The sequence below is a fragment of the Tursiops truncatus genome, chromosome 5 (assembly GCF_011762595.2).
Source record: "Tursiops truncatus isolate mTurTru1 chromosome 5, mTurTru1.mat.Y, whole genome shotgun sequence".
Lineage (NCBI taxonomy): Eukaryota > Metazoa > Chordata > Mammalia > Artiodactyla > Delphinidae > Tursiops > Tursiops truncatus.
The window spans coordinates 35,694,403-35,721,896 of record NC_047038.1 but is presented as its reverse complement, the minus strand read 5'-3'; the positions used below and the strand labels follow the sequence as shown (position 1 = coordinate 35,721,896).

The window sequence follows — 27,494 nt, the reverse complement described above, 5'->3', positions numbered from 1 at the left end:
ACATAACAGATCAACAATATATAGTCCTGAACCTAAACTCCTTTAAGTGTAAGTTACTGAAGCCAAACTCCTTTATACCTTTGGTGTTCACTTATGACTGTGTAAAATTTTAAAATTAGTACCCACATACAGACCAATGCAGAATCGTACAAAAATATTTGAATACGCAAAACAGAAGTAAAATAGAAATGAATAGCTTTTTTCTTAAAAAAGAAACTTCCTTTTTTCTTCATATTCACATTTTAATTTTATATACTTAGAAATTGAGGTTTATTCTTAAAATGTTCTTTTTGCAGTGAGTTCATTATCTCACCTATCTACAATGATTTCAGAAGAGATTAGAAAGAGATGAATATATTTAAAGAATCAGACTCTTGTGAACAATGACATCATCAAAAAGGTCTTATTTTCATTAATATGCCATTAATAGGAAAGAGAGGATGGGTGAGTTTTCTTCATAAGCAGGTTCACTGTAGACAGGAACGGCCTGCCTTCCCAGCAAGGAGATCCTGAAATCACAAGCTCCAGCCTCCATCAATGATAATAGGATTACCTGTTACATAGGCAGACTGCAGGGATAAACACAAGGAGATAGAACAATTAACCAGGTTGTGTTTCTTCAATTTTCCTGACTGAGATAGCTGAACAGTTTATCCTCATAGAACCAGGAAACCACACTTTTAACAAATAGAAATTAGGAAAATCTGAATTAAATTTCAGATGATTTAAAACTGCTGAGTGTTCTTGTGATCTGGATCTGACTGGCCTCTGGCTGGTGTTTGAGCACATGTCACATCATTCTAAGAGTGTCTGGACTCAGAGTCAGAAAATTAAGAAATTTTGTGATATAGAGCCATTACCCAAATTAGGATAAAGTATAGGCTAAAATAGTACATTTTCATTTTGAATCGCAGAAGTATCCTAACTAGCTGAGTTTTATGCCACTAATAAACCTTTGAACATAATCAAGTGTGTCAGTAACAAAGTAGTAATGTCAATTACCAAACAGAATTTTAAAAAAAAGATGTATATTTAGTTAATCAATATACATGGGTAATTCCAGGTACTGAAGCACACTAAATGTCTTTTTAAAATTTATATGAGTAATAATTATTATAATCTATTAACCAAAAAAAAAATTCTATACTAGTTTCAGACATCCAAATCTGTACAAAACTAAAGAAGTTTAAAAATTACTGATATTTTTCCCCATAGAATTTTTCATTTTCCAAAGAATTAAAGCTGAAGTGATTCTTGTGGTAGAGGTTTAAAAATGTTTTGTTTTGTTTTGTTTTGTTTTTTGCGGTACGCAGGCCTCTCACTGTTGTGGCCTCTCCCGTTGCGGGACACAGGCTCCGGACGCGCAGGCGCAGCAGCCATGGCTCACGGGCCCAGACGCTCCGCGGCATGTGGGATCTTCCCGGACCGGGGTACGAACCCGTGTCCCCTGCATCGGCAGGCGGACTCTCAACCACTGTACCACCAGGGGAGCACCCCCCTCTGTTTTATGTCTGTGAATAGTACACGACCAGGGAACTAACTGGAAGAGAGAAGAGAGAAGGAAAGGGGAGTAGGCAGGAGTGAGGAGGTGTGTTACTGATCAGTTAGCCCCTCTTCAGTGTAACTTGGTGCACACCAGGTGGTGGTAAATGTGACAGATACAGAGGTTGAAATGTTTTAGTGACAGAGCAGTTACTACTTCTCAGAACTATTAACAACAGTTGTTCATAGCAGAGGAAATGACTAGGCAGATTATGAATGACTGAGTACATTAACCTTTCTGATTTCTTTGAATCTGTATCTTCACAAGAGCTCATTTGATTTGTGGGTACTGCTGATAAGCTAAATTGCCCTGGTTTAGCCAGAGCTTAGGTTACCAAATATTTGGGAATGTTCTGGCTTGAAATGTTCAACAAAAGGACCTTTGTCCTTTTAGAAAGATCTAGAAGAGTCCATATGTAAAACAGAAAGCTTGCCTTTTGAAAAAAACTTGGAGAAATTGGGGGTGTTTCTTGGTAGAGTGTCTAATAACCCCCTAGTTTATCTACTTTATATGATCAGTCTTCATATATTGAATTTTATTTTTTTTTATTGGAGTATAGTTGATTTACAATGTTGTGTTAGTTTCAGGTGTACAGCAAAGTGAATCAGTTATACATATACATATATCCACTCTTTTTTAGATTCTTTTCCCATATAGGCCATTACAGAGTATTGAGTAGAGTTCCCTGTGCTATACAATATATACTGAACTTTAAAACACTCTGTACTCCTGTTATGATGTCTTTCCTTCCAGCCTCTTCCATTGCCTCAGGCTTTAGGTGAATTTAAAACTAGGAACACAAATTTGAGTCTATTATCCATGTTTAAGTTAAAACATTTTTAGGGCTTCCCTGGTGGCGCAGTGGTTGGGAGTCCGCCTGCCGATGCAGGGGACACCAGTTCGTGCTCCGGTCCGGGAAGATCCCACATGCCATGGAGCGGCTGGGCCCGTGAGCCATGGCCACTGAGCCTGCGCGTCCGGAGCCTGTGCTCCTCAACGGGAGAGGCCACAGCAGTGAGAGGCCCGCGTACCGCAAAAACAAACAAACAAACAAACAAACAAAAACAGAGGGGATGCCCTTGTACTTTATACCTTATAAGAAATATCTCTTATGAAAGTTTCTGCTTTCACAGCTGTTTGCCATTAAAAAATATACAGTAGCCGTTAAGGAAAAAACTGATTACTAAATAGGTGCAACGTGGAAAGAGAATTAGGAATTTCCATACGTGATGATAAATAAGTAAAAATTCATAGGGAAAAAAAAGAGGTACTGGCATTGTTCTAAACAAGTCACCAGTAAAACTGAAAACACCAGATGCTAATTCTGTGTCTCCTGGACGCAAATCTGGTTAACCCTTTCCCCATTTCACCGGAAGCTCTCATAATTTTGGAGGTTCACTGGTTTGATTTACAAATCAAATTTACAAATGGTTTCCCAAATTGTAATTTTTGAAAGTAATTATAAAATTGAGCAATTTAATTTTTTTCAATCCTCCACCACTTCATGTGCTATCAGATTCAGTGACATGTAAAGTTGAATGAGGAAGAGTTGGTGGCTCAGATCAATGTGGCCTTTCTATGAGCAAATTAAATCAGAACTTATTCCTATCTTGTAAAAGCAGCACCTTAGCACCTACATGCCATCACTCCCTAAATCATACTATTTTGATGAGCAAATTGTGGCCAAATGTGATTGAGGATAATGAACCCCCTGGGAAGAACAGTGCTTACTTCATCAGAGGCCAGGTACACGCAGAGCAGGGCTATTTCTTCTGCAGTTGCAAATCTTCCTGTTTTCTGTCTCTTTAGGAAATCGCTCAGTGCCTGGAACCAGAAACCATACCGGACATCAGTGATGTGAGCTGAAGTAACTCACCTGCAACACCTTCAGAAGGTCAAAGGCAAGAGGAATCTACAAAGGTACCACTGGCTTGTTGCCTTGATTAATTATACATGACACAAGATACAGGAGAATATCAATGTCTTTAATTGTGGACCAAACAGGACTATGGTGACTCCCAATCTACTCAAACTATCTGTTTTATACTAAAACCTACAGAGACTGTGACAGATCAGAAAGATAATATTAAAGAAGAGGGCATTTTCATATTTTTTGAAAATGTGGTAAAATGCACATAATATAAAATTTACCATCTTAACCAATTTGAAGTGTACAGTTCAGTAGTGTTAAGTCCATTCATATTATTGTGCAACAAATCTCCACAATTCTTTTCATCTTGAAAAACTGAAACTCTATCCCCATTAAACAATAACTCCCCACTCCCTCTCCCCCAGCCCCTGGCAACCACCCTTCTACTTTCTGTCTCTATGGATTTGTCTCCTCTAGGTAAGGAAGGAGCATTTTTATTTTTTTTAACCAGAGGATTTAAACACATTTAAAATAGCAGATATACCTCTTCAGGATTTGGTCTGGCTTGTATTCTTTCCTGCAGAGATGGGGTATCAACCGTTCCTAAATCAAAGGAGGGCATTCAGCTTGGTTACTTACTTAGACTGAAAAAGAAATTGATGATTAAATTTTAAACTTCCTTTCCATATGATACAACGATCAGTGAAAGCCTTCTCCATGACTTGGAGTGACAATTTCACCTCTACCTGCCTGCTTTTTATTTAATAGGCTTATAAATTCTTTAATAAATGTCTATGATTTTCAAAAACACAGACTATACTTCTTTGTGAAGTACATTAGGCAAAAAATGACACCCAGCATTCCCAGGACATACTTTAGTCACATCACATTGATATGATACTTTATGGATTTTAAGCACTGTTATAGGTATTATCTCAGTTAATCCTCGCAACAACCCTGAGATGTATTATAGATAAAATCATACAAGCACTATATCAGTATAAGGACCCAGACTACCGAATGATCTCAAAAACATTTTCTGCTGTCAGGTTCACTCTGGGGGGATTCTCAGGGACAACTCCACACCCATCACAGTCCTCGATAACTTAGGTGGCTCTTAATTTTCCTCATTATCTGGCCTATTTTCGTCGGTTTTAAATTCCTGTTTTAACCATTGTTTCATATTTCTCATCGAAAAAATATAACTTTATTTTACTTAAAAACAAGAAAAATAATAATGACTAAAAAATTTTAAATCCCACTTAGTTCACATTCTTTACAGAGCAAGTTCCCATACATTTCTGTTAACTTCTGTGATCTGCAAATTCTCTTCAGAGGGCTTTCTTCTGCTGACCGTACTCCCGGAGACCACATGATCTTTCTAAGTTCATAGCAAGTGACTTCACTGTCATACTCTCAGCTCCATCCTTAGACCATGCTCCTGGGTGTGCCATAGATTTGATGTTTGCTTGGAAATCATTTCTTTCTTTTTTTTAAAAAAAATTTTATCGGGATATAGTTGATTTACAATGTTGTATTAGTTTCAGGTGTACAGCAAAGTAAGTCTTTATACATATACATATATCTACTCTTTTTTAGATTCTTTTCCCATATAGGCCATTACAGAGTATTGAGTAGAGTTCCCTGTGCTCTACAGTAGGTCCTTATTAGTTATCTATTTTATATATAGTAGTGTGTATACGTCAGTCCCAATCTTCCAATTTATTATCCTCCCCGCCTCGGAAACCATTTCTTAATTTTATTATCATTTGCCATTTCTCTGGAGAGACTGGGAATCTTCGAAATCTGCAAATCCTGGCTCCTTTTTGTTTAACAGCCCTTTCCTTAGCTTGTCTCTGTGCTCTCACATTTCACTGTAAGCAGGCGACACTTTCAATAGGCTGGGTGGGAGCTGCCTTGGCTACATCACCTGGTTCATCAGGAACATTTTCTACCCTCCACAGTTACAGCAGGCAATAGTGTTGATGAAATTTCTTAAACCACAAAGCGAAAATCTCTTTGTATCCAATTTCTGGTGATATTTTCCTCACTTGCCTCATCAACAGCCTCCTTAAAGTCCACAATTCTACCAACAGTGTGTTCAAGGCACCTTAAGCATTCACTTAACGCCCTCCTCAAAATCCTTAACAGCTTCCTCCCGCTGAGGCAAATGCTCACCGACTCTTACATATGGCCGGTATTCATGACTATTACATGAAAACTCTGTAGCAAGCCTATGCCTCGCACTTCATTCCACTGTCACCTGACTCTGCTGTGTCCCTGGCACAGACTGACACACCATGCCACTGTCCACACCAGTCTGGTGTTGAAGTGTTGTGACTATATCATCAGCACCAACCCAGACACACTCATTCCTTGTCACATTTTCTTTGTGACTGGCTCAGTGAGTCACAGCTAGTTCCTTGTTCCAGACAGTGGGAGAATATATTTTCCAATCTTCTGAAAAGTCCAGCTTCAAAACAACCACATTTTCCAAATCATTTTGCCATTTATTCCACTGGGAAAATGGCACCAAAAATAGCTAGACTCAAGTATCACCAACGTGTATGTTAAAACCCGGTGAAACTCTCTCTCCTGTAACCTCCTCTTTCTTGGTGTTACCTATGTTTACTGTTCTAGTCCAAGAAAAATTAAACAGAACACCTCAATCATGGAAATTCTGTCCCTTGAAGGTTATTTAGTAGTCTCCCCCTTTCCTAAGTCAGTGGGTTTCAACCTGAGGGGAGACCATGATGAATTACATCAGAATTTCCAGTGGCACTTTCCAAACTACACACGGTGTTCCCCATCAACTCCTTCTCCAAATGCTGGCATGCCCCTCAGGTTTTGAAAGGTCCCACAGGTAACTGTGAATTGCTTCTCCTCCCCAAAGCCACAATACCAGTTGTGAACTACTAAGAGAAACCTTGATTCTGGACATGCAGTACTGAATTTCTTTTCAGAGAGGAAGTTGATAATTCTTCCTAGGCAGACCTCATTTTACTCTCTTTGGTTTGCTGAGCTTCACAGATACTACATTTTTTACAGATTTCAGGGTTGTGCAATGCTTCTTCGAGCAAGTCTATAGGCACCATTTTTCCAACAGCATTTATTTGCTCACTTCATGTCTCTGTGTCACATTTGGTAATTCTTGCAATATTTCAAACTTTTTCATTATTATATTTGTTATGGGGATGTGTGATCAGTGATCTTTGATGGTACTACTGCAAAATGATTATGACTCACTGAAGGCTCAGATGATGGTGAGAGTTTTTTAGCAATAAAATGTTTTTGAATTAAGGTATATACATTGTATTTTTAGACACAATGCTATTGCACACTTAATCGACTACAGTATAGTGTAAACATAAATGCCCTTTCTACTCATAATAAGTTCTGCTTTCCTCCTTTCCTTTATATGAGGGGCCAGCATACTTTTTGGTCAAAAGCCAGACAGGAAATATTTTTAGCTTTGAGAACCATTTGGTCTGTTATAACTACTCAACTCTGACTGCAGCATGAAAACAAACTTAACCAATATAAAAGCAAACTGGGTGTGGATGTACTCCGATAAAACTGTGTTTACAAAACAGGTGGTAGGCCGGATCTGGCCTGTAGGCCATAGTTTGCTGACCCCCTCTTTACAGCATAAAGGAAGGTATGAATCCCTCCTTTTTGTTTATGGGCCACCCCAGGTGATGGACATGACTCAGTGGCTCCCTATGTCTGGGAGGCTCCTCTTTCTTCCTGCTGTCCTGTGAGCATGGTCTACGTTTCAATTTTCCCCTGACGAGGCCATCCTGGGCTTGCTTCTAAAACACCAAGCCCTGGCCAGTTATGTCTCTCAACCACAGGGTTTGGAATTGTCCCCATCCACACAAGTAGCATTTAAACCTTTTGCATCTGTTAAATCAAAATGGCATCACTTGTGCTAAAGCCCATGATACAAAACCTACATTTAATGCCTAACCTAATTGCAGTTTCAACCTTTACCAGAAATGTAATCTTAATCAACCAGTCTGGAATTTTCTGGTTAGCACCAATGAGGTAATTGGGCCCCTGTGGGTCCTCTCTATCCCCCTAGAGGAAGAAGAGGCAACCTGTAGTATAAAACCTGTGCCATCCCCTCCCCCTTAAAAAAGCAGTCCCAGCCCAGAATAACCTTTTCTTTTCTTTTGCCAATGACCTCCTTGCCCCACCCTTCTTTCTATGAAAACCTTCCATTTTTGTATATGGCTCCCTGGAGCATCCTTCTAGTTGCTAGATGGGATGCCACTTGATTCATGAATCGTTGAATAAAGCCAATTAGATCTTCAAATTACTTGGTTGAATTTTGTCTTTTAACACATCTGTGGGTTATTCCTAATGACTTAGGATCTCTTTCCCAACTTACCATTGGACTGTTATCTTAATAAGCCTGGACTCTTTTTTCTTTGGAGCTTTTCCCAATGACAATACAACATGTGGTAAACAAGCTTACAGATACTTTTCACAGTGGCAGCCAGGAGGTCAGAAAGGACAAGTTCATAGTCCCACAGTGCCCAACTCACCTGGACACACACAGTTGCACCGGATACCCTGCTGGATGAAGTCTGCAGCAACAGACTTTGTGAGACCAATCACAGCTGCCTTGGTTGTGCTGTACACACACCTGTTCACAACTCCTGAGAATGAAGGAAAGTTCAACCGTTGAAGGAATAAAAAAACACAGTCAACTTCAGGAAGCAGGAGACCATTGTCATGCTTCCTCACACTCCACCATTTTTAAGATTTTTTTTTTGATGTGGACCATTTTAAAAAGTCTTCATTGAATTTGTTACAATATTGCTTCTGTTTTGTGTTTTGGTTGTTTGGCCTCGAGGTATGTGGGATCTGAGCTCCCCGACCAGGGATCGAACCCACACCCCCTGCATTGGAAGGGGAAGTCTTAACCATTGGACCACCAGGGAAGTCCCTGCACCCTTTCTAAAAATCGATATCAGATTTTCTCCTTTAATAGAGCTAGTTTCTGAATCTGGGAAAATAATATCATTATTGGCACAATTCAGTTGAGACTTCGGTGTTGAGATGCTGCACCTAAGTGATAGCAGTGGCTTTAGTTTTTCATCATCAGTTGGTAGAACGAAGAAATTTAGGGTAAAGCAAAGCAAAACAAAACACAACCCAAACAAACCCAGAGGCTTAGGCATTTCTTTGCATTCGTCTCCTGTGCAGGCTTACTGTGTACATCCTTGCTAAGAGAAGGAATGTTATCTCAGCAGTAACTACTTCATTTTCAACTCGAAATCCATCTGTGCCAGACTGTGACACTGTCCATCATCTCCACTTTTGCACTGCAATCTGGCCCTTCAACTTGACTTCTCATTTAGGGCTGGATCAAATGTCTTTGTGAAGCACTCCCCCACTCCACAGGCAGAGTTATGTCCCTGCTATTGTAACAGCACTTTGTACAATGCTCTGTTATGACCCTATCACACTGTAGAAGATGTGCATTTGCCTGACTCTCCCCCCTTTTAGACTGTGAATTCTTTGGGGTCAGGGACATCTAGTGGGTGTCTAATACATCTTTTTTGATTAATTAAATGTATAAAAGTTTCCTTCTCCCCGTTTGATCTTCATTTCCATATCCATTAGAAGGAATAAAAGGTAGAGCAAAGCAAACCAACTTATATTTAACTTTATGACTGGTTCAGACTGGTTCACATCTAAGGCAAAAGGACTGGTACTTAAGAAACTTCAGAGCAATTTATAAAAAAGCAGTTTTATGATCTCTGCTACGCTTGTTCCCCAAACCCTTAGCTCTTGAAGGTGTGTGAGTACGTGTGTCGTGACGCCCAGAGGAAGACACACCTACCTTTGATGCTCGATGCCACAGAGGACATGTTGATAATGTTGCCAGATTTCTGAGCAAGCATCTGCCAAAACAAAACAAAGACCAAAAAAAGATGCTACTCTGCAGGCTAAAACTACTACCTCTTTAAAAGATGCACGTTTACTTATGGTTTGCAGGACCATCATATTAGCTATTAACATTAAGCACTGTTAAGCATGTTAAGCAGTCTTTTTTTTTTTTTTTTATCGGATTTTATTTTCTTTTTTCTTTTCTTGGCCACGCTACGCAGCTTGTGAGATCTTAGTTCCTTGACCAGGGATTGAACCCGGGCCCTTGGCAGTAAAATCACGGAGTCCCAACCACTGGACCACCAGGGAACTCCCTGTGAAGCAGTCTTAATGGTCTCACCCAATCGTTGCTGGGAACTGATGGCTTGTGTACACATTGGCAGGAACATTTCCCAGGGGTTTACTGCCTTCCTGTGGCATAAAAGCATCAGCCAAGACCAAGAAGGAACTCTGAGCTAAATGAAAGGCTAATGAATGTTAATGTTACTGTATGCTCCCGATGGAAAACTCTTTCTCCATTCATCACATATTCAACATATAGTTGCATACCTACTGTGGTCAGGTACAGTGGTAGGTCGAGGAGATTCAAAGAGAAATGACTCAGTCCCTGCCTGCCTATAGAGCTGCCAGTCTGATTGAAGTGGCTGGTATAACCTGCATCCAGCAAGAGGAAAGACTGTCACTGGGGAGGGGGCGGACGTGGAAAGAAGGGACCAGGCTGCAGGGCACGCAGAGGAGGTCTGATTTTTTGAAAGCTAGAGCGTTAATCAGAAAAATAAAAGAGAAGGGTATTTTCTTCCCAAGGAAGTGGGAAGAAGGGATGGGTCTGGCTGGAAGACAGAATGTGGGAGGAATAAAGCTGCAGAGGCCAGTGGGGCTAAATTCAGGAATTTTGGCTTTACCCTGAAGGCAATGCGGTAGAGACAATGAGGGGGTTTAATGCAGAGGGCGAGTGGCATGTTCAGATTTGAAGATTACAAAGATTACTATGGCATCTTGTAGAGGAGAGCACTGGAAGCTGATGCAGGGATTTAGGAAAGGAGTAATGAAAGTAGAGAGCAGAAACGTCTGTGGGTAACAGAGGTGGAGACAGCCGAGGTACGTGAGCAGGACTTGGTACATGGTTACATGCAGCGAGGGCTGCTCCCCGTCTAGGGCAGTGTTTCCTAAGAATATGTCCTTCAGAATCCCACACAGAAAGTGTGAAAGTCTTAAGAGGAGGGTCTGTGGCTGTCCTGTCCTCCTAGACAGGGTACACAGCAGCCAGTCAATATGTTTCCGTGAATCAAAATCTCTTGGGGCTTCCCTGGTGGCGCAGTGGTTGAGAGTCCGCGTGCTAATGCAGGGGACACGGGTTCGTGCCCCGGTATGGGAGGATCCCACATGCCGCAGAGCGGCTGGGCCCATGAGCCATGGCCGCTGAGCCTGCGCGTCCAGAGCCTGTGCTCCGCAACGGGAGAGGCCACAACAGTGAGAGAGCCGCGTACCACAACAAACCAAAACAAAACAAAAAAATCTCTTGAGGTGCTAGGTTAAAGTGCAGATTGCTGAGCTCTGCCCCAGACCTAAACAAATATATCACTGAAAAAAGCTGCTATGAATTAAAAAATGTTTTCAGATGAACTTATATTTAATTAAAAGATGTATGTATGTTTTCAAGATGATATAGGTATATGCGAGGGCATGGGTATCCACCCATCAATGTTTGGGGGGAAGAAGCAAGAGTTGGAGAGAATGCCTGCCTCGTGGGCACTAACTTACTGAAATCAGAGGCTGCAGGGATGACCATAAAGAACAAGGAGGAGGTGGTGAAGAGTTAAAATAAGTGCTGGGGGAGGTGGAGAACAGAGGAAGGAGAACCAGGATATGCTCTATCATGAAAATCAAGTAAAGAAAGAGCTTCTAAGACAGAGGAGTCTCAGTAGGCAGTGTAAAGGGTCAAAGAAAAAAGTCACTTCTGCTGGGGTAAGTTTATCCAGCAGCTTTCAAGGAGGTGTAGGAATGGAGAAGGTGAATAACTGGATGATCCAGGGATGAGTTTGCCAAGATTCTATTTTTCCTTATAGTATTCTTACTTTCTGTTTTGATACTTAGCTACTAATCGGTACCTAAGAGCAGAAAGTCTAAAACAACCCTAAGGTATTATGTTGAATGGATTAAAAGGATAAAAGGAGAGGCTGAGGTGACCCAGTGAAATCCAGAAGATGGCAGGGAAAGAAAATATTGAACCCAACTTGTTTGTCTATATAATAAAGAGAATCATAATGAAATGGGGTCCTCATAAAAAAAGACCAGGAAAATTAGTAAAATATAACAGTGTTGAAAACGAAGCCTTAAAATTATTCTTTCTTATCCAGTTTAGCAAATAACATAACCCATTTAAATTAATTTATTTTCCCAGTGTCACTGAGGTATAATTGATAATATATACAATCCATTTTTATACATATGGAATACATGTAGCCCAATTTAATATATAAAGATGGGCTATTAAATAAGTTCAGTCTCTGGTCTTCTGAAATGCAATAAAATCCTCAGGCAGAACTTTAGAAAACAGTCACCTGGGAGATGCTACTGCTGCCCACTAACACTTGGACTGTCCACTCAGCCCAAGTCTAGCCGCTGATTCTAGAGCCCAGTCCTTGCGTCCTTCTGTGCTGCCTTCTCAACACCAGATCAGCACCTGCGGTCATGGTGTGAATGCTCTTCCTGGCTCTGCATGCAACAGCCGTCTCTGGCAGGTACAACAGTAAAGTGAAGTGCCTGGATGTAGTAATGCTGTCTAGGACTGATCTCCCAGAAGCTCAGGCGGATGCTACAAAGAGCTCTGAAGATTCCCTCTAGCTGCATCTAGTTAGTCCTACTGTGACGCAGCTCTTCTGCCCCCACTGACCAGAGCCCAGCTCCTAAACCTGGCAGACCTTGGCTTCTTGGGTCTTCAGTGATTCCATGCCTGACCTCCACCTGGACTGACAACCTAGATTCATTTCTTCATCCAGCAAATGTTTGCTAAGCGGCTCTACGTGCGAGAGACTCTGCTAAGATAGAGCAAAGGAGGAGAACACCCAAATATCCAAGACCTCCCCGAACCCTCGTAATGGATCCTCTCTTCTGGTGGACCTTGGATTCTACACTGACCTCTTTTCACAGTATTTTTAATTTGTTCTCTGCTTTCTGACTGCTCTTCCAGTCTTGGAATGGTTTTCTGTATGCTTATCCATGAACAAAAATTTCCTACAAGTGTTCCTATGTTTTGACCATCTGACCTTTCAAATCTGCCTAGACTCTAAATCCTGGCTTCCCCTGGAAAGTTCTATCTGGTATATGTGCGTCATGGTTAATGAACATAATTAGGGCTGGAAAGGACTGTGTAATCTATCACCCTCATTTTTTTTTTTTTTTTTTGTGGTACATGGGCCTCTTACTGTTGTGGCCTCTCCCGTTGTGGAGCACAGGCTCCGGATGCGCAGGCTCAGCAGCCATGGCTCACGGGCCCAGCCGCTCCGCGGCATGTGGGATCTTCCCGGACCGGGGCACGAACCTGAGTCCCCTGCATCGGCAGGTGGACTCTCAACCACTGCGCCACCAGGGAAGCCCAATCACCCTCATTTTAAATGAAGAAATAGACACCGAGAGAGCACAGGTGCCATCTCCCAGGTCCCGTGGCGAACTTAGGGGCAGAACTCAGGTTGTTCCTAAGGTCTTCCAATGACAGATTCCAGAATCCCAGGTAAGGTCAGTTGGGGTCATTTTAACAAGTGGCACCAACTCATTCTGACTCCCCATCCCAGTCATTAATAACTCTTAGGATTTCTTACAGATGAGTTTCATTGGCTCATATGGATTATTAAGATGCTTTAAATCACAGACAAACTCGCTAATTTGCAAGTTAATGTCTGGTATTTTAAAAGTTAACACTTAACAAGCTTAAATTTCAGCTCCACTGTATCTCACACCTATGTCCTTCCCTGATATTTGTCAAGCATTCAGTACTACAATGAGTCTCATATATGTGTAAGTCTTATTCACTTGACCTGAGCTTTCCTCTTTTACCACAGCCTCTGCTTTTCCTCATATCCTATGCTAAGGATTAGTCTTCAAAAAATACATTTAAGTTCCAAATAACAGATTCTCATGAACTCCAAATAAGGAAAAAAAAAGGCAATTTATATTTTAAAAAAATTTGCTGGTTCAACATTCCATGAGCCAACCCAAAGATTCCTTCTAGGGGCTAAACAAGAAGATTAAAAAATTTTTAGTTTTTTTTAGTTACTAAGTCAATTTCTCTAATTTTCCTTTTAGCATTCATCTGTATCCTTCTTGACGTTAGGCCCAATGTCCAGAGCAAAGTATCTGCCCTGCCTTGTCATCAAAAAACTCTTCTCCTGGGCTTCCCTGGTGGCGCAGGGGTTGGGAGTCCGCCTGCCGACGCAGGGGACACAGGTTCGTGCCCCGGTCCGGGAAGATCTCACATGCCGCGGAGTGGCTAGGCCCGTGAGCCATGGCCGCTGAGCCTGCGCGTCCGGAGCCTGTGCTCCACAACGGGAGAGGCCACAACAGTGAGAGGCCCGCGTACCACAAAAAACAAAACAAAACAAAACAAAACTCTTCTCCTGCCCTGGGTTGGGCAGCATTCAGTATGTCAGTCATCTAATCCAGCTGGAATGGAAGAGAAGCATGGCTCTTCTGCATTTCACTAAGGTTCAACTTACAACCTTGAACTGAGCCGGTTCTGTACAAAGTCAACCTCGTTCATTGTCTGAGCCTGTGTTGTCTGCTACTACTGGCTTATAAGCTCATTTGAAGTCAGTGTTTTTCATATTTATACGCCCCCTCCCCCAGAGAACCTAGCGTGGTGCTTTCCATCAAAAGGCACTTAATGCTTGTTTGTAAAATAAAATGAGAAACAGTCAGGAGTTGTGTGCAGGCTGGCAAATTCAAGGGTAGCACACTCAGGAGGAATACTGTCTCCTTAGCACACGCTGTCTCTCACCTCTCCAGTACCTCTGTGGCTCAGCTAAAAGCAGGAGTGCAAGGAGAATACTCGGGGTACAGAAAAGCAATGGGGTACATCCACCTGGAGATGGGGGGGCCTAGATGCTGACATTCAAGAAGGGGCCCAACTTCAAGGGTTCAAATCCTGGCTCTAATCACTTGCTAGTTATATGACCTTAGGCGAGTTATCTAACCTCCCGGTTTCATCCTTCTGCAGTGTCTGTGATAGTACCTACCTCATTCGACTGCTTTGGTCCCACATGCCCCCTTGCTGTTCCAATCCCTGGAACCCTCTTCCCAGATACCTGAACGGACAGCTTGCTCACTTCATCGGGACCTCTATGAAAATTTCACCTTATTAATGAGGCCCTCCCACTAGACCTCACTGATAGCCTAGCTTCTTTTTTTTTTTTTTTTTTTTGGCCACGCTGCGCGGCTTGTGAGATCTTAGTTTCCCAACCAGGGGATTGAACCTGGGCCACCGCAGTGAAAGTGCTAAGTCCTAACCACCGGACTGCCAGGGAATTCCCTAACCTAGCTTCTTTTAAGTTCACTGTACTTATAACCACCACACACGTTAGAGTTTATTTGATTACACATTATCGTATCTCGCCCCTCAAAATAGTACCTCCCTTATAGAAAGGACTTTGTTTAGTTCTCTGATGTGCCTTCTGCACCTGGAAAGCAGCCTGCCACATGGTGCTTAATATTCCTTGAATGAATGAAGTGGAAAGTTAAGTGAGTTAATTTCTATGAAATGCTTTGATATCAATGTTCACTACAGGTTAGTCATTATGTTCACTGTTATCACTCTTCAGAGTAGGGATCCTCTCTGGGTGTCCAGTATGGAGACCTACTTATCCAGCGGTACTCATCCTAGCGGTGGTGGTCACCTTACTTTAGGAAGAAAGGCCTTGATCATCAGGTACATGCTGCGGACGTTGAGATTCATTGAGAAGTCCCAGTCTCTCTCCCCACAGTCCAGGATGGTTCCATGATGGACAAAACTGGAAGTGTGATTAAACCACGGGGAAAAAGATGATCGTTGAAAAACATTTCTATTCCATTTCCTTATCCTTTTTATTGTCATTTATTGGCTTAGACCATTGTCCTTTCCCTTAGCAAGATTAACAATTCAAACACAGTATCACTTAGTACCTTAGGTGAGGAAGTATCCCAACAACATAAGCTAAAAAAATTTATTTGAAGACAAAATCCTTCTTTTAAAAGAAGGCAGGAGTTAGAAGCCACCAAACATAAGAAACTCTGTACCTACTGAGCAGGAAACATCGCTGCCATTAAAAACAAAGGAGAACAGGGCGCTTGGCCTAACTCCTATTTCAAGATCAAGAGCGCCTTCAGGTGGCACAGATTAAACATTCTCAAGGGAAATCAAAACTGCAAGGAAAACTCAACATCTCAGGGTAGCAAAGTAATACCCCTACTGTACGGTTCTAACATACTGAGTAAACAACGTACAACAAGACAAAACCTTTAAAATAACCTTCACTCTTTTTGAAGTCACACTTCCTCAAGGAAGCTTTCTAAACATCAGTTAGAGTTAGAGTCCTAACTGATTTCACTGTCCCCTAGACCAAAATTATGTAATTAATTATAAAATATTGTCAGTTGTGATCCCTATGCACCACTGTATTTCTAGTTCAACCGAATGACAGCAAGAATCACATCCTCTATTTCTGTTCCCCTTACATTGCTGAAAATTTAACAGGTGCTCAGAAACTAATTTTGCTAGTTGTTTTTTTCATGGCTCTGGGTATATTCTCATAGGAGGAATGAGCAGGTTATTTATAAACTAGATCATCACAATCGTTACTTTAATTTCCGAACATTGTAACATGTGATAAACTATGGATAAACTGAGACTTTTTTTTTTTTACTCTGAATCATGATTGGGAAGAACCATAGAAATATATTAGAAGGCTCTAGAATTTTTCTACCAATGCAGCAGTACAAATGTAACACTACACAAGAAGAGTGGGATATCGGAGGTGTCTACTGAGTTCCTGGTTCCTCACATCTACTGTCATTCCTGAGAAGGGACAGTGGGTACCAGCACTCGTTGTATCTACATGTAGCTGCCCCAGGTCCAGCTTTTCATCATTCATGCATGGTTCAGCAAGCTGGGTACCACCCTAATAAGTTTAATTAAGCCATTCTCTTTGTGCCGTGTATAAAGGTACAACATGTAAGAAACACTGAGCTTGGGAGGTATAAAAGACTTACTAGAATATGCCAAAAAAATTGGCAACATCTTCATTTCAATAAACTGAGTACTTGGCTTCTGGTGTATATATACTTCCTTTTAAAGGCACTCTACTGGAAAACAGCTTTACTTCTTATTTTATAAGTCCTGGTAGAGCACCAGCAACAAGTCCATTGGCATGAGCCTGTTACCAGCCCTGAGGAGAGCAACAGCGTTAGTACTGGTTGCCTTGAGTGACCTTAACGGCCTTTAGGCCCCAAGCCCATGTCAATGTCTATGGCTGCCTTACTTGTAATAAAAATTCTGTCCAAAAATCTAGCCACATTCCCCAAGGAATATATTATGGTTCACAGTGAATAATTTTGCCATATTATCAAAATTCTTTTAGTGAAAGTTGCAGAAAGCTTTCTGTAAGGAGAGTGAAATTAAAGAGCTATGAATTACCCAGCAACATTGAAGAGAACATCAAGTCTCTCAATGTCATTGGCGAACTGATCAATTTGTTTCTTCTTTGTGACATCAAGGACCCGAGTCTGAACACCTGAAAAATAAAACAAAGGACACTATTTGCCTATACTCATAAAGAATGGTTAGCCTTGAAGATTCAGCTGTTTCGAAGTGTGAAGATGGTAATATCTGTCCAGTGGGGCTTTGTAGGACTGTTGATCATTCGTAGGGTCTTCACAGTCTGAAGACTCTCAGTAAAAATCTTGACGTCCTCCCCACTTTGACCACCCAGTAACATCTCTTTCTCCCTCTCTCTCTCTATTCTCTGAAACGAATGATTCAGGTCTTTTCTGAGTAAAGACTTCACAGTGAAGTATGAATGATCTACAACAGATGCTTCTCAGTAAGCCAGCAGTAATAGCTGAGAGTTGGCTCATTTTAGCCCATTCTTTCCCCCAGAGGTTGAGTCAGTGCTACAGTAGTGCTGAATTCTGTCTGTGTGAAGGGGAAGGGCAGGGGCGGTGGATAAGGGATTGTTTCTACTTGAGCACTTTACCTTTATGTTAATTCTATTATTTTTTAGAAATGACTCTGTTGGCCAAGGGTACCATCACTTACTTCTGGACAAAATTACAAGTAGAAGAAACGAGAGGCCAGAAGAGGGGATGAAATACTTGAAAGCCAGACATGAGAGATCCGGCATGGGGTCTGAGAGACACATACTGCACAGAAACTCCCTGAACATTCTCTAATGAAAGCAGCAGTCATTATTTTTATGCTTTAAATAAAAATATATATAGTTTATTATTCTCTTTTGGATATAGAAAGAAAAGGTTATAAACACAGACAGACAAGACTGAAATTGAGTTTCAGAAAGACTTCTTTTCTTCTGTGCTTTTCTATTCCAACAGTTTGACTTTGACTTATAGGAATTATAATTCAGTTTAAGTCTAATGCAGTTAACTAGGTCAGTGAACTGATTTGTGTTTGATCACGGAACCTGTTCTATTTTGCTGGAATAGTCGACTTCCAGGTAAGTTCTCTTTCTTTCAGCGGTTCTGCTTTCTTTCAGAGTAACTCAAACTGAAGTCCTCTGGTATTGGAGTTAGGTTCAGTGTGGTGCTGTAAGGGGTAATATACACCTAAATAATCTGGGTAATCTCTTAGGGTTTCTGGTCATGATATTGAAACCAATATTCTGAAACTGAATTTTCGCCTGTTTCTTTTAACATTTTAAATGTAAAATTTACTAGATAATTTAAAATTATGCATATGGCTCACATCACGTTTCTCTTGGACAGCGCTGCCCTCAGACGGGGGCGGCACAGTTGTCATCAAAAGGTAACATAACGACTGTTAAATGTTCACATATGACTTTGTCATTAGCTACTGAATCCTCTGACATGTTGGATAAATTAAAAATTTTAAGTATACAGCTTAAATACTTTGTTTACATTTAAGTGTACAGATTTTTATCTCTAGGTTCACAGAATACAAATTTGATATCAGAGAATCAGGCTCTAAAAAGAAGGCCAGTGGAGCTGAGCAGCTAAGGAATTTTCTTTCAACATGTAAGTACTAATGATTTATAATCCCTTGTAGACTGAATCCCAGATTCAAGCTGCGGAGTTGCTTACCTGGGTACTTTTCCAGTTCCTGAAGTTTGAACTCATTGATATCTGTGGCTATGACTCTGGCACCTTCTCTTGCAAAAGCCTGGTAGACACAATGCACAAATAAATCCTTTGTTTACATGGTTAAACTGCTCTCCTGAACTGAAAGTCATTTAGCCTTTCTCTTTTACCTTATTTTCACTGTTGTTTTCCCTATAAGATGGGTGGAATTTCAAACTATCTAGTCTCACCTCATCCTTCCCATTGTTACTATTTTTATCATTAATTAGAACAACGTGACATACATTGTGCTTGTCAGCTGACTTTGTCCCTTTAATACCAAATAAAACGTTTTTTTAAAAAAATAGGATTCTGTTATTAAACACCTCTCAAAATACTATTATTTTTTGATTTGATAGCATGCATTCTATTTCTGAGCAGGTGAGTAAACTCCAAATAGTAAGAGAAAAATGGGTTATATCAACACTTTTCCTCCTAATAACAGTGCATTTTTAGCTCTGGTGGGGGGTTTCATGTGTGAGAAGTTGATATAAATTAGAAGGCAAAGGTAACTTGATAGTCTCATAACTCTGGAGTCCTATATCTGGACTGACATAATTTCAGAAAGCCATGCACTTCTGTAGGGTCCCTGCAGTAAATTTATTACGGTGAAGAGGAACTGAGGCAGAGAGAGAAGTTTCTCAGGTCAAAGGTTATCAGTGATGTCACATAATAAACATGTGAGGTATTCATTCCTTTATCTGCCTGGAGTTAGGAGTAGTCACTTTTCTTTTTGTAACTTAAGACAACAGAAGCACTAAAGAAAAAAAAAAAAAAGAGCAGAAATAAATACCCATGGAACCCAGCCACATAATTCAATACCTCAAAAGTTAGTAAGCAAACAACAAAAGATAATAACTTACTAAGGTAGCTGCCCGGCCAATCCCCTGAGCAGCTGCTGTCAGGACGATGACCTTCCCATCAAGTCGACCCATAATGGAACCTGTGGTTTAATCTAAAGACGTGTATTTAATGGCTTACCCTGTAGCACATGGCCTTGTGCAGTAATGTCTAGAAGGAACGGTTCAATGCACTCCTTTAAGAACCTGATGACAGCACCTCTGTACAAATACTCCTACCACTTGAGAATATTCCCATCATTCTCCAAGAATGATTACTCTAAATACCTAGCTTTGCATATGAAAAACATTTAGCAAAAACCACTGAAGTGATAACTGGTGACAGACAGACATCGGACTTTAATCCATCTTCAGGTTTTTTCAGTACCCAGAGAAGTCAGCCTCTGATGCTGATACAGCAGCATCCCCTCACTACCGCCCACCCTCCCCGCTGGCCCTCCCTGCACACACTGCTATGGCACTGGGTGGGTCCTTACTACTTGGGGCTGCTTCTTCTCTTGTAAACTTTTCTTGGGGTCTGCACTATTAATCATCTGTGTTTTTTCCATGTCCCTTGAGAAGATTTCACAGTTGGCCTCAGACAGTCACTGAAAAAAAAGAGTTGGAAAATCAGATCATGTCCAATACCCCCATTTTACAGATGAGGGAACTGATTTGACCTGCTCAAGGTCATAGAACTGGTCAACGGCAGAGCCAGAACCAAACTCAGGTCTCCTGACTCTTTTGCTATGTGAACATTCTACCCAACAACGCTGCTGATCCTGTTTTAAAGTTTAAGCATTCATCAGTAACACTTTAACAGACGCAATCAGTAATTTTTAAAAGGGAGGACTGAGAAATTCTGACATAGGGGAAATATGATGTGCAGAAGATATTTGGTCAGTGCTTGGATTGTAGATCTCAGGGTGAGAGGAATGGCTAGTGATGAGGTTGGGGGTCGTGAAGAGTCAAATGATGATTAAATGAGGCTGTCTGCAAGGAACCAAGTCCCTTCTCTTACCCTGCTGTTCTTAGTGTGTGCCTCTGACCACACACCAACCACAAAATGGCTGCTTTCTCCCAAGACATCGTATCTGCATTCCAGGCAGAAAGAAGGAAAGCCTGAACTCTTTCAGAGGCCTCACCTTTCTATTCAACGAGTAAGCCTTCCTCAGAAATTCTAGCCTGTGTTTTATTGGCCAGCTCTAGCAGTGGAGGCTAAGAATCTGAGTTTGTTTTCCAGGCTTTACAAAGTAAAAAGGTGGGGGTGAGGGCGTGAGTTGGGTGGATGTTGAGTGAACTAACTGAAACAGCACATGCACAAAATGACGTCCACAATCAGTCTGCTCAATTACCTGCCTGATAAAGAGTACAGGTAGCTAGCTAGTCTTGCCTGGAGGGCTCACATGATCCAGTCATTGCTTTTTGAACTTATCTCTGTTCTCTTCAGCCAAACTTGGCTTTCTGCTGTACCCAATGTGCACTCACCGGGATTTCAAGCCTCCACTCTTTGTGCAAGCTCTCCTTTCTGAGGGCTAGTTACTCCTGTGGGCAATGGGCAATGAGGCTTTCAAAAGCATGACATGATCAGATGTGTATTCTAGAAAGCTCACAGTGGAGAACAGACCTGGGGAGGGAGTGAGCAGGCGAGAGCAGGGGGTTTCCTTCGGAGGTGGCGGCAGTGGTGCAGAGACGGTGGAGAAACAGCAGGGACGGAGAGCAGGGGTGGATGAGGGAAGTGTTTAAAAGTTGACACAGGGTCTGGTCATCAGTGCATAGACTTCAAAGACATTACGTGGCTTGCCCAGTGTTTCACGGCTATGAATTCAAACCCAAGCCTCCAGACTGCGGGTCCAAGAGAAGACCTCGTGGTTCTAAATCCCCACGCAGCGCCAGGGGCCTGCGGCTCTGTGGAACAGGTGCCCAGTAACTGACCACGAGGCCGGCGCTGTGCTCTGAAACCCATCGGTGAGTTTGTGCAGAGGCCACCTCCCCCCTGGTCTTTCCCAGCCGATGCCTGAGTGCGGCACGAACGCTAAGGTAGGCCCACTTCTGGGACACGTCGAGCTCCTCCCGCCGGCCTCGCGGACCCTCCCGCGCCGTGAAGGATGCGCCCACACCGCCCAGCCCAGCGTCCCTCGCTCCCTCCCTTGCACGCAGACTTCCGTCGTGGTCTGCTGGCTCTCCCAGCCTTACCTAGATCCCTACTCATTTTCTCTCGCACCAGCATTTCTCCTAATAAATCCCGTGCGTGTTGAACTCTCTCGGAGTCAGCTTCTCGGAGGTCTAGACTAACAGCGCGTTTTTATAAGAGCCGACTCCAGGGACTAGCTTACGACTTCACTGATGGTCTCTGATTGACGGAGAGCTGGGCTGTTACAATGCCTGACCTACTCTGATGCAATGAATTTTCAGCTTTTATTTTTCTTCTTACATGAGTGATACGTTTTTACTTAAAACTGGTTAAGAGTCGAAACTCCAATAATCTTTACCCTCCCCCAGTCTCGAGCATGATGTATTAAAAAGTTGCTGTTGTACACTATTGGCATTAGTGACTTCTGGGTCATGGGACTGTGAAGGCACATTGCAAATGTTTCCCTAGGAGGCTCTGACACCCACCGAAGAACTTACTAAACAACTGCTGAAGCACAGGGCAGCCGTTTTGCTCCCTATGAAAACCTCCCCCGAGCTGTCCTCCCTATTTTCTGGGACCAGATTTTCGAACCAAAGCCTTACTACTAGATATAACCGCACTATTATATTAAAACGGATTTGTTTGGAAAAATGAGTGCAAACATGGGCTTAAATGAGGCAACTTTCAAGAAATCCAACGTGAAAACCAGACATGATGGATTTCTTACTCTAAATATTGGAATCAAAGTGTTAATTTTTTTTTGCCGCGCCGTAGGCCTTATGTGCTCTTATTTCCGCCACCAGGGATTGAACCCAGGCCCCAGCAGTGAAAGCACAAGTCCTAACCACTGGATCACCAGGGAATTCCCTCAAAGTGTTAATTTTTGATTAGCAGAGACACAGAGCATTTTCAGGATCTCTTTCTTCATAAGCCAGGAAAACAATGTCCACTTTGACACTGTAAAATCCTCTCCTTTGGCTATTTTGAAAAACCTACCGGAGTTTCAAACTTGTTAAAAACCCATCCGTATCCTGAACTAACTGCTAAGTTTAATCCTGAAAAAAGGTAATGTGCAAAACTAACATCTGAAAAGAAAACCTCTCCTTTTCCCTGGCCAAAGTTTCATTTAAAATATACTGGGAGAGCTTCCCTGGTGGCGCAGTGGTTAAGAATCCGCCTGCTAATAAAGGAGAAACGGGTTCGAGCCCTGGTCCAGGAAGATCCCACATGCCGCGGAGCAACTAAGCCCGTGCGCCACAACTAGTTAGCCTGCGCTCTAGAGCCCACACGCCACCGCTACTGAAGCCTGCGCGCCTAGAGCCCGTGCTCCGCAACAAGAGAGGCCACCGCAATGAGAAGCCCGCGCACCGCAACGAAGAGCAGCCCCCGCTGGCTGCAACTAGAGAAAGTCCGCGGGCAGCAACGAAGACCCAGCGCAGCCAAAAATAAATATATTAATAAATAAATCTATTAAAAATATAAAATATATTGGGAAATCTTACTTTATTGCAGCAAGTTGATGGCGTCCTCCAGATCACTGCGCGGGCAACAAACTTAAGACCTTTGTTCCAAATCAGGTCAGGTGCCTAATGCATGTTGGGATTTGTAGTTCAGGTTCCTCCAGTTTTTAGAAAATAATTCGCACATTCACATACTTTATATGTAATGTGCTGCCATCTAGTGGAACTCAGGTAGAACTGTTAACTCCAATTACGTAGAAGGTGAAAAGTAGAACAGCATCTTACTTAGAATGTTGAAACGTAGAATGTTGAAATCATTTCCTTCACTAATTTAACCTAAGTCCTTCTCTTTTTTTTTTTTTTTTTTGTTCCGGTACGCGGGCCTCTCACCGCCGCGGCCTCTCCCGTTGCGGAGCACAGGCTCCGGACGCGCAGGCTCCGGCGCAGGCTCCGCGGCATGTGTCATCTTCCCTGACTGGGGCAGGGACCCGCGTCCCCTGCATCCGCAAGCGGACTCTCAACCACTGACGCCACCAGGGAAGCCACCCTTTCTCTTTTATTAGCACCTACTATGGGCTGCTCTGGGAGCACTCAAAGATTGAATGAGCCAGGAATTGCATGTGGAAGTTAGCAACAAGATAGAAGGAATGCAGGTCACTGAAGATACTGGAGCCTTCCTTTCTGGACCCTGAACTAGATAGTTCAGAGGGCGGGAAATAAAAATTCTCTTGTGCTTTTTAAGGTATAAGTACAGTTATTTTGGCACACGCAGTCTATTCTAACACTAATATATACTTAGTGGCAGAATGCAGGCATCCTGAGTATACTGAGGGGGTTGAGTCTGGGGAACTTCAAAGTGCATTGTTGGGTAAGAGCAAAAAATCAGGTTTGGCTGAAGAGAACAGAAATATCAGATCAAAAAGAATGGACTAGATCCTGTGAGCCCTCTCTAGAGGCTTAGTAACTCATCACTTTATCAGGTGTGTAACTGAGCCGAGACTGTTTAGGCTATTTTGTGTATGTGCTATTTAAGTAGGGCTCGCTCAACTGACTTCCCCTGCCTTTTACTTTGTAAAGGCTGGAAAACAACTATCAAATTCCTAGCCTTCTTTGCTACTAGAGCTGGTCAATGAAACATAGGCTGCAATCTCTGAGGGCTTCCTTCTTGGATAAAAAGATGATGCCTCTCTGAAAGGCTTTTGACTTTTGCTCCTTCCCTTCTTTCTCCTGGAATGCATCTGTGATGCATAGGGACATGGCAGCCATGTTGTGACTTGGTGTGAGGTCAGATGCATAAAGACAGCAGGGTGAGAGAAGGGACCTGGTTCCTTGAAGACAGCCTCAAGACAACAGCCCTAGACTAACTCCTCTGGATTTCCTATGTGAGAAAAATAAACTTCTTTCGATAACTTTTTTGCTCTTGGAGCTAAGTGTATTTACAATAGTCACAGTGGCTCAGAACAAAGACTGTGAAGTCAGAAGGATAAAGGTAAGTCCCACGTCTTTCCCTCACTAGCTAAGTCACTTAACTATAAATCTCAGTTTTCTCATCTTTAAAATAGTCATAGCACTTACCTCAGGGATGTTGTGAGGAAGGACTCGGCATGTAAAACCATCAGTACAATAAGTTACACTTGCACTTAATGATTATTAAGTTATAATGGATAGCAAACATTGCCCTTTAAAAATTAAAAAAAAAAAAAAACCCAAAAGTACCTTTTGGGGCCTAGACCAATGAGTTCATAGTAGATGGTCTTTTAATATTCACTGAATATGAATGGTAGGCTCTCAGTAATAATTCTGCCAGGCTCAAGAACATGTTTCTTATGAACAGTAAATATATTTTGTCTTCTCTGGTCCTAATTTTGCTTTTCAGATCATTTTAGTATTGTCTGACCATATTACTGCTTTTTAACCTTCTTGCAAGTTTCCATTGCTGATTTTCACTACCATTCCTTCATAAACACTCATCACAATATTGAAACTCAGATCATTAGAGGTTAGCAACATTCCAACATTGATGGAGGAACAGAAGAGCCAGCTCTCTTTCCCCAACAGACACCGAATTAACAACCATATATAGACCAAAATACTTTTGTGAGAACTTCAGAAGCCCATTAAGAAATTGCAGTACCCTGGGTGAGGGCAAAGCTGAGGACAGCCACACTGAAGCGGGTGAGAAGAGCCATTTTTTACTTGCTACTACCCCTCTCCCAGGCTAGCACAGCTTATCCCCTGGCTCAGTTTCCCCATCATGGGGACTAGGGGGAAAGAGGAGAGTGGAAGATTCACCCAAAGTTCCAGCTTTTCAAGGGCTGCTTGAGTGACTGGTCACGCTCCCCTACTTGGAGTGCTGATGGAACTGGCATGGTTTGGCACCAGAGAGCCTGCCGTGCCATCAGAGGCTGGTGTGGCTCTGCACAGTCAGGACAACGTGCCCAGCTTGAAGCTTCATCCTTGAGAGGGAGGAAGAAGAGTAGAGTGTGTGTCTGGTGTTCCAGCTTCTTGGATGGCTGCACAAGTCACTGGTTTGTGTTTTGCCTGACTTGGGGTGCTGATGTACTTTGGCTGCCTGGGGCCAATGAGAAAAATGGGCAGTGGGGTGGCTTCCTGCTGTAGCAACAAAGAACCTGCAGTACTGCAGACAGACACCAGGAGGAAGAGGTTATGAGCTCCTGAAGAAGGCGCTGGCAACCCTCTCAACTTGGCAAATCACACACACAAGCCCAGAGAAGTTGCAATCGCACCAAAAGGTTGATTCAGAGGACCCCAGCATCTATAAATGAGCTCACTGATGGTGCTCCCCTGTACGAAGCTAGAAGAGGTGGCTGTTTTTTCAAATGCATAAAACCCAGCAAAAAGTCAGAAGGCACACAAAGAAACATGGCCCATTCAAAGGAACAAAATAAATCTCCAGAAACCAACTCCAAAGAAATGGCAATCTAAGAATTACCTATCAAAGAATTCAAAATAATAGTTTCAAACAAGCTCAGTGATCTACAAGAGAATGCAGACAACTAAATGAAATCAGGAAAATGATGCACGAGCAAAATGAAAATATTAACAAATAAATAGAAACTATAAAAAAGAACCAAACAAATTCTGGCACTGAAGAATATAATAACTGAATTGAAAAGTTCACTAGAGGGGTTCAACAGCAGACTTGATCAAGCAGAAGAATCAACAAAGTGGAACACAGGTCATTTGAAATTATCCAGTCAGAGAAGCAAAAAGAAAGAAAAAAGTGAAGGGAGCCTAAGGTACTTATGGGACACTAGCAAGTAGACCAGAAGAAGAGAGACGGGGATGAAGAGCTGATTTGAAGAAATCAATAATGGCCCCAAATTTCCCAAATCCAAGGAAGGAAATGGACATCCAAATTCAGAGTTAAGCAACGTTCTGCTAGACTGGAAACCTGACGACTGATTATATTTTTAATGGCCTTTAAACTAGTTTTATTATTCAGGTGAACGTACCTACTAGAAGCCGTAAAGAATCAAACCTGCAGTGCTGTTATAGTGTTCTGTTTGGGTAAGGGTGAAAAGGAGAAACAGGCCCAGGGGAAATTATAGGAGAGGACACTTTCCCCTCAGCCCTAGTGAATCCCTGTGACAGTATGTTAAGATAAGGGAAAATATCCAATCCAGACTTTAGAATGATGGCTGTGATGCAATTCATAATCTCTTCCTTTGAATAAATATTCTTAGCAAAGAGCTAAGAATGCCTTGAAATCACTAACTCTGTTCTGAACCTTAAGCATCTTGCTGTTCTATGTGGTTTTTCAAAGTTATATGCTATAAAATATCAAATACTCTCTAAAACGTAGTTCATAACCTCTTGTAGGGTCAGAGACCCCTCTGGGAGTATGATAAAAGCAAGTATGGACCTTAGTACCCTAGAAAAATGAATCCACACACAAAAGTTAACATTAAATTTCAGAGGTTTTACAGCCTACATGAAGAAGTCCACCTTAGAACGCCTTACGTATCTGTGGGGACCCCAGGTTTAGAAAACTTTGATGGAAACTCTGGTTGCTGTTTCCCCATGTCTAAAGTGAAAGGGTAAAATAAATCTATGTGGTTCTTCCACTTGGGAATAAATGTGCAATCGGGTACAAAGTCTAATAACAAACCAACCAATTCAGAGTGCTTGCATAGGGAGTGGGGTGGTTGGTAAAACACTGAAAAGTGAGGAACAGCTTTTGTAGCTTATCACAGCAAAAGGAAGATTAAAACTAGAAAATGAAGAGGTCGTATCACTTGCTATTCCTTAACAACCTAAGTGTGGAATGCATGTATGTATTTTTACAGCAAAATTCTGAAAGTCAACAAACAAGAAGAGAAGAGAGCCAAACATACCCTGAGTACCCCACCGAGAAACCATCAGTTAATATTACATGGTGCCGTCA

At 42.0% G+C, this 27,494-nt stretch overlaps 1 protein-coding gene across 3 annotated transcripts; it reads right to left on the bottom strand.

Annotated features, from left to right (window-relative positions):
* Positions 1-384: 384 nt before the first annotated feature.
* Positions 385-23,352, bottom strand: BDH2 (3-hydroxybutyrate dehydrogenase 2). Of its 3 annotated transcripts, XM_073805030.1 has the most exons (11): positions 23,129-23,351; positions 19,990-20,100; positions 19,517-19,608; positions 18,618-18,696; positions 16,978-17,074; positions 15,208-15,316; positions 9,268-9,328; positions 7,964-8,077; positions 3,958-4,016; positions 3,275-3,367; positions 385-569 (listed from the first exon to the last, which is right to left on the bottom strand). In XM_073805030.1, exons 3-11 carry the CDS (start codon positions 19,586-19,588, stop codon positions 516-518), a joined length of 738 nt encoding a protein of 245 aa, XP_073661131.1. In that variant the 5' UTR covers positions 19,589-19,608; positions 19,990-20,100; positions 23,129-23,351; the 3' UTR covers positions 385-515. The 3 variants fall into 3 exon arrangements, with proteins under 3 accessions (XP_073661131.1, XP_004311423.1, XP_033712711.1); XM_004311375.4 differs by lacking the exon at positions 19,990-20,100 and having other exon boundaries at positions 23,129-23,352; XM_033856820.2 differs by lacking the exon at positions 23,129-23,351 and having other exon boundaries at positions 19,990-23,084.
* Between the last annotated feature and the right edge of the window lie 4,142 nt (positions 23,353-27,494).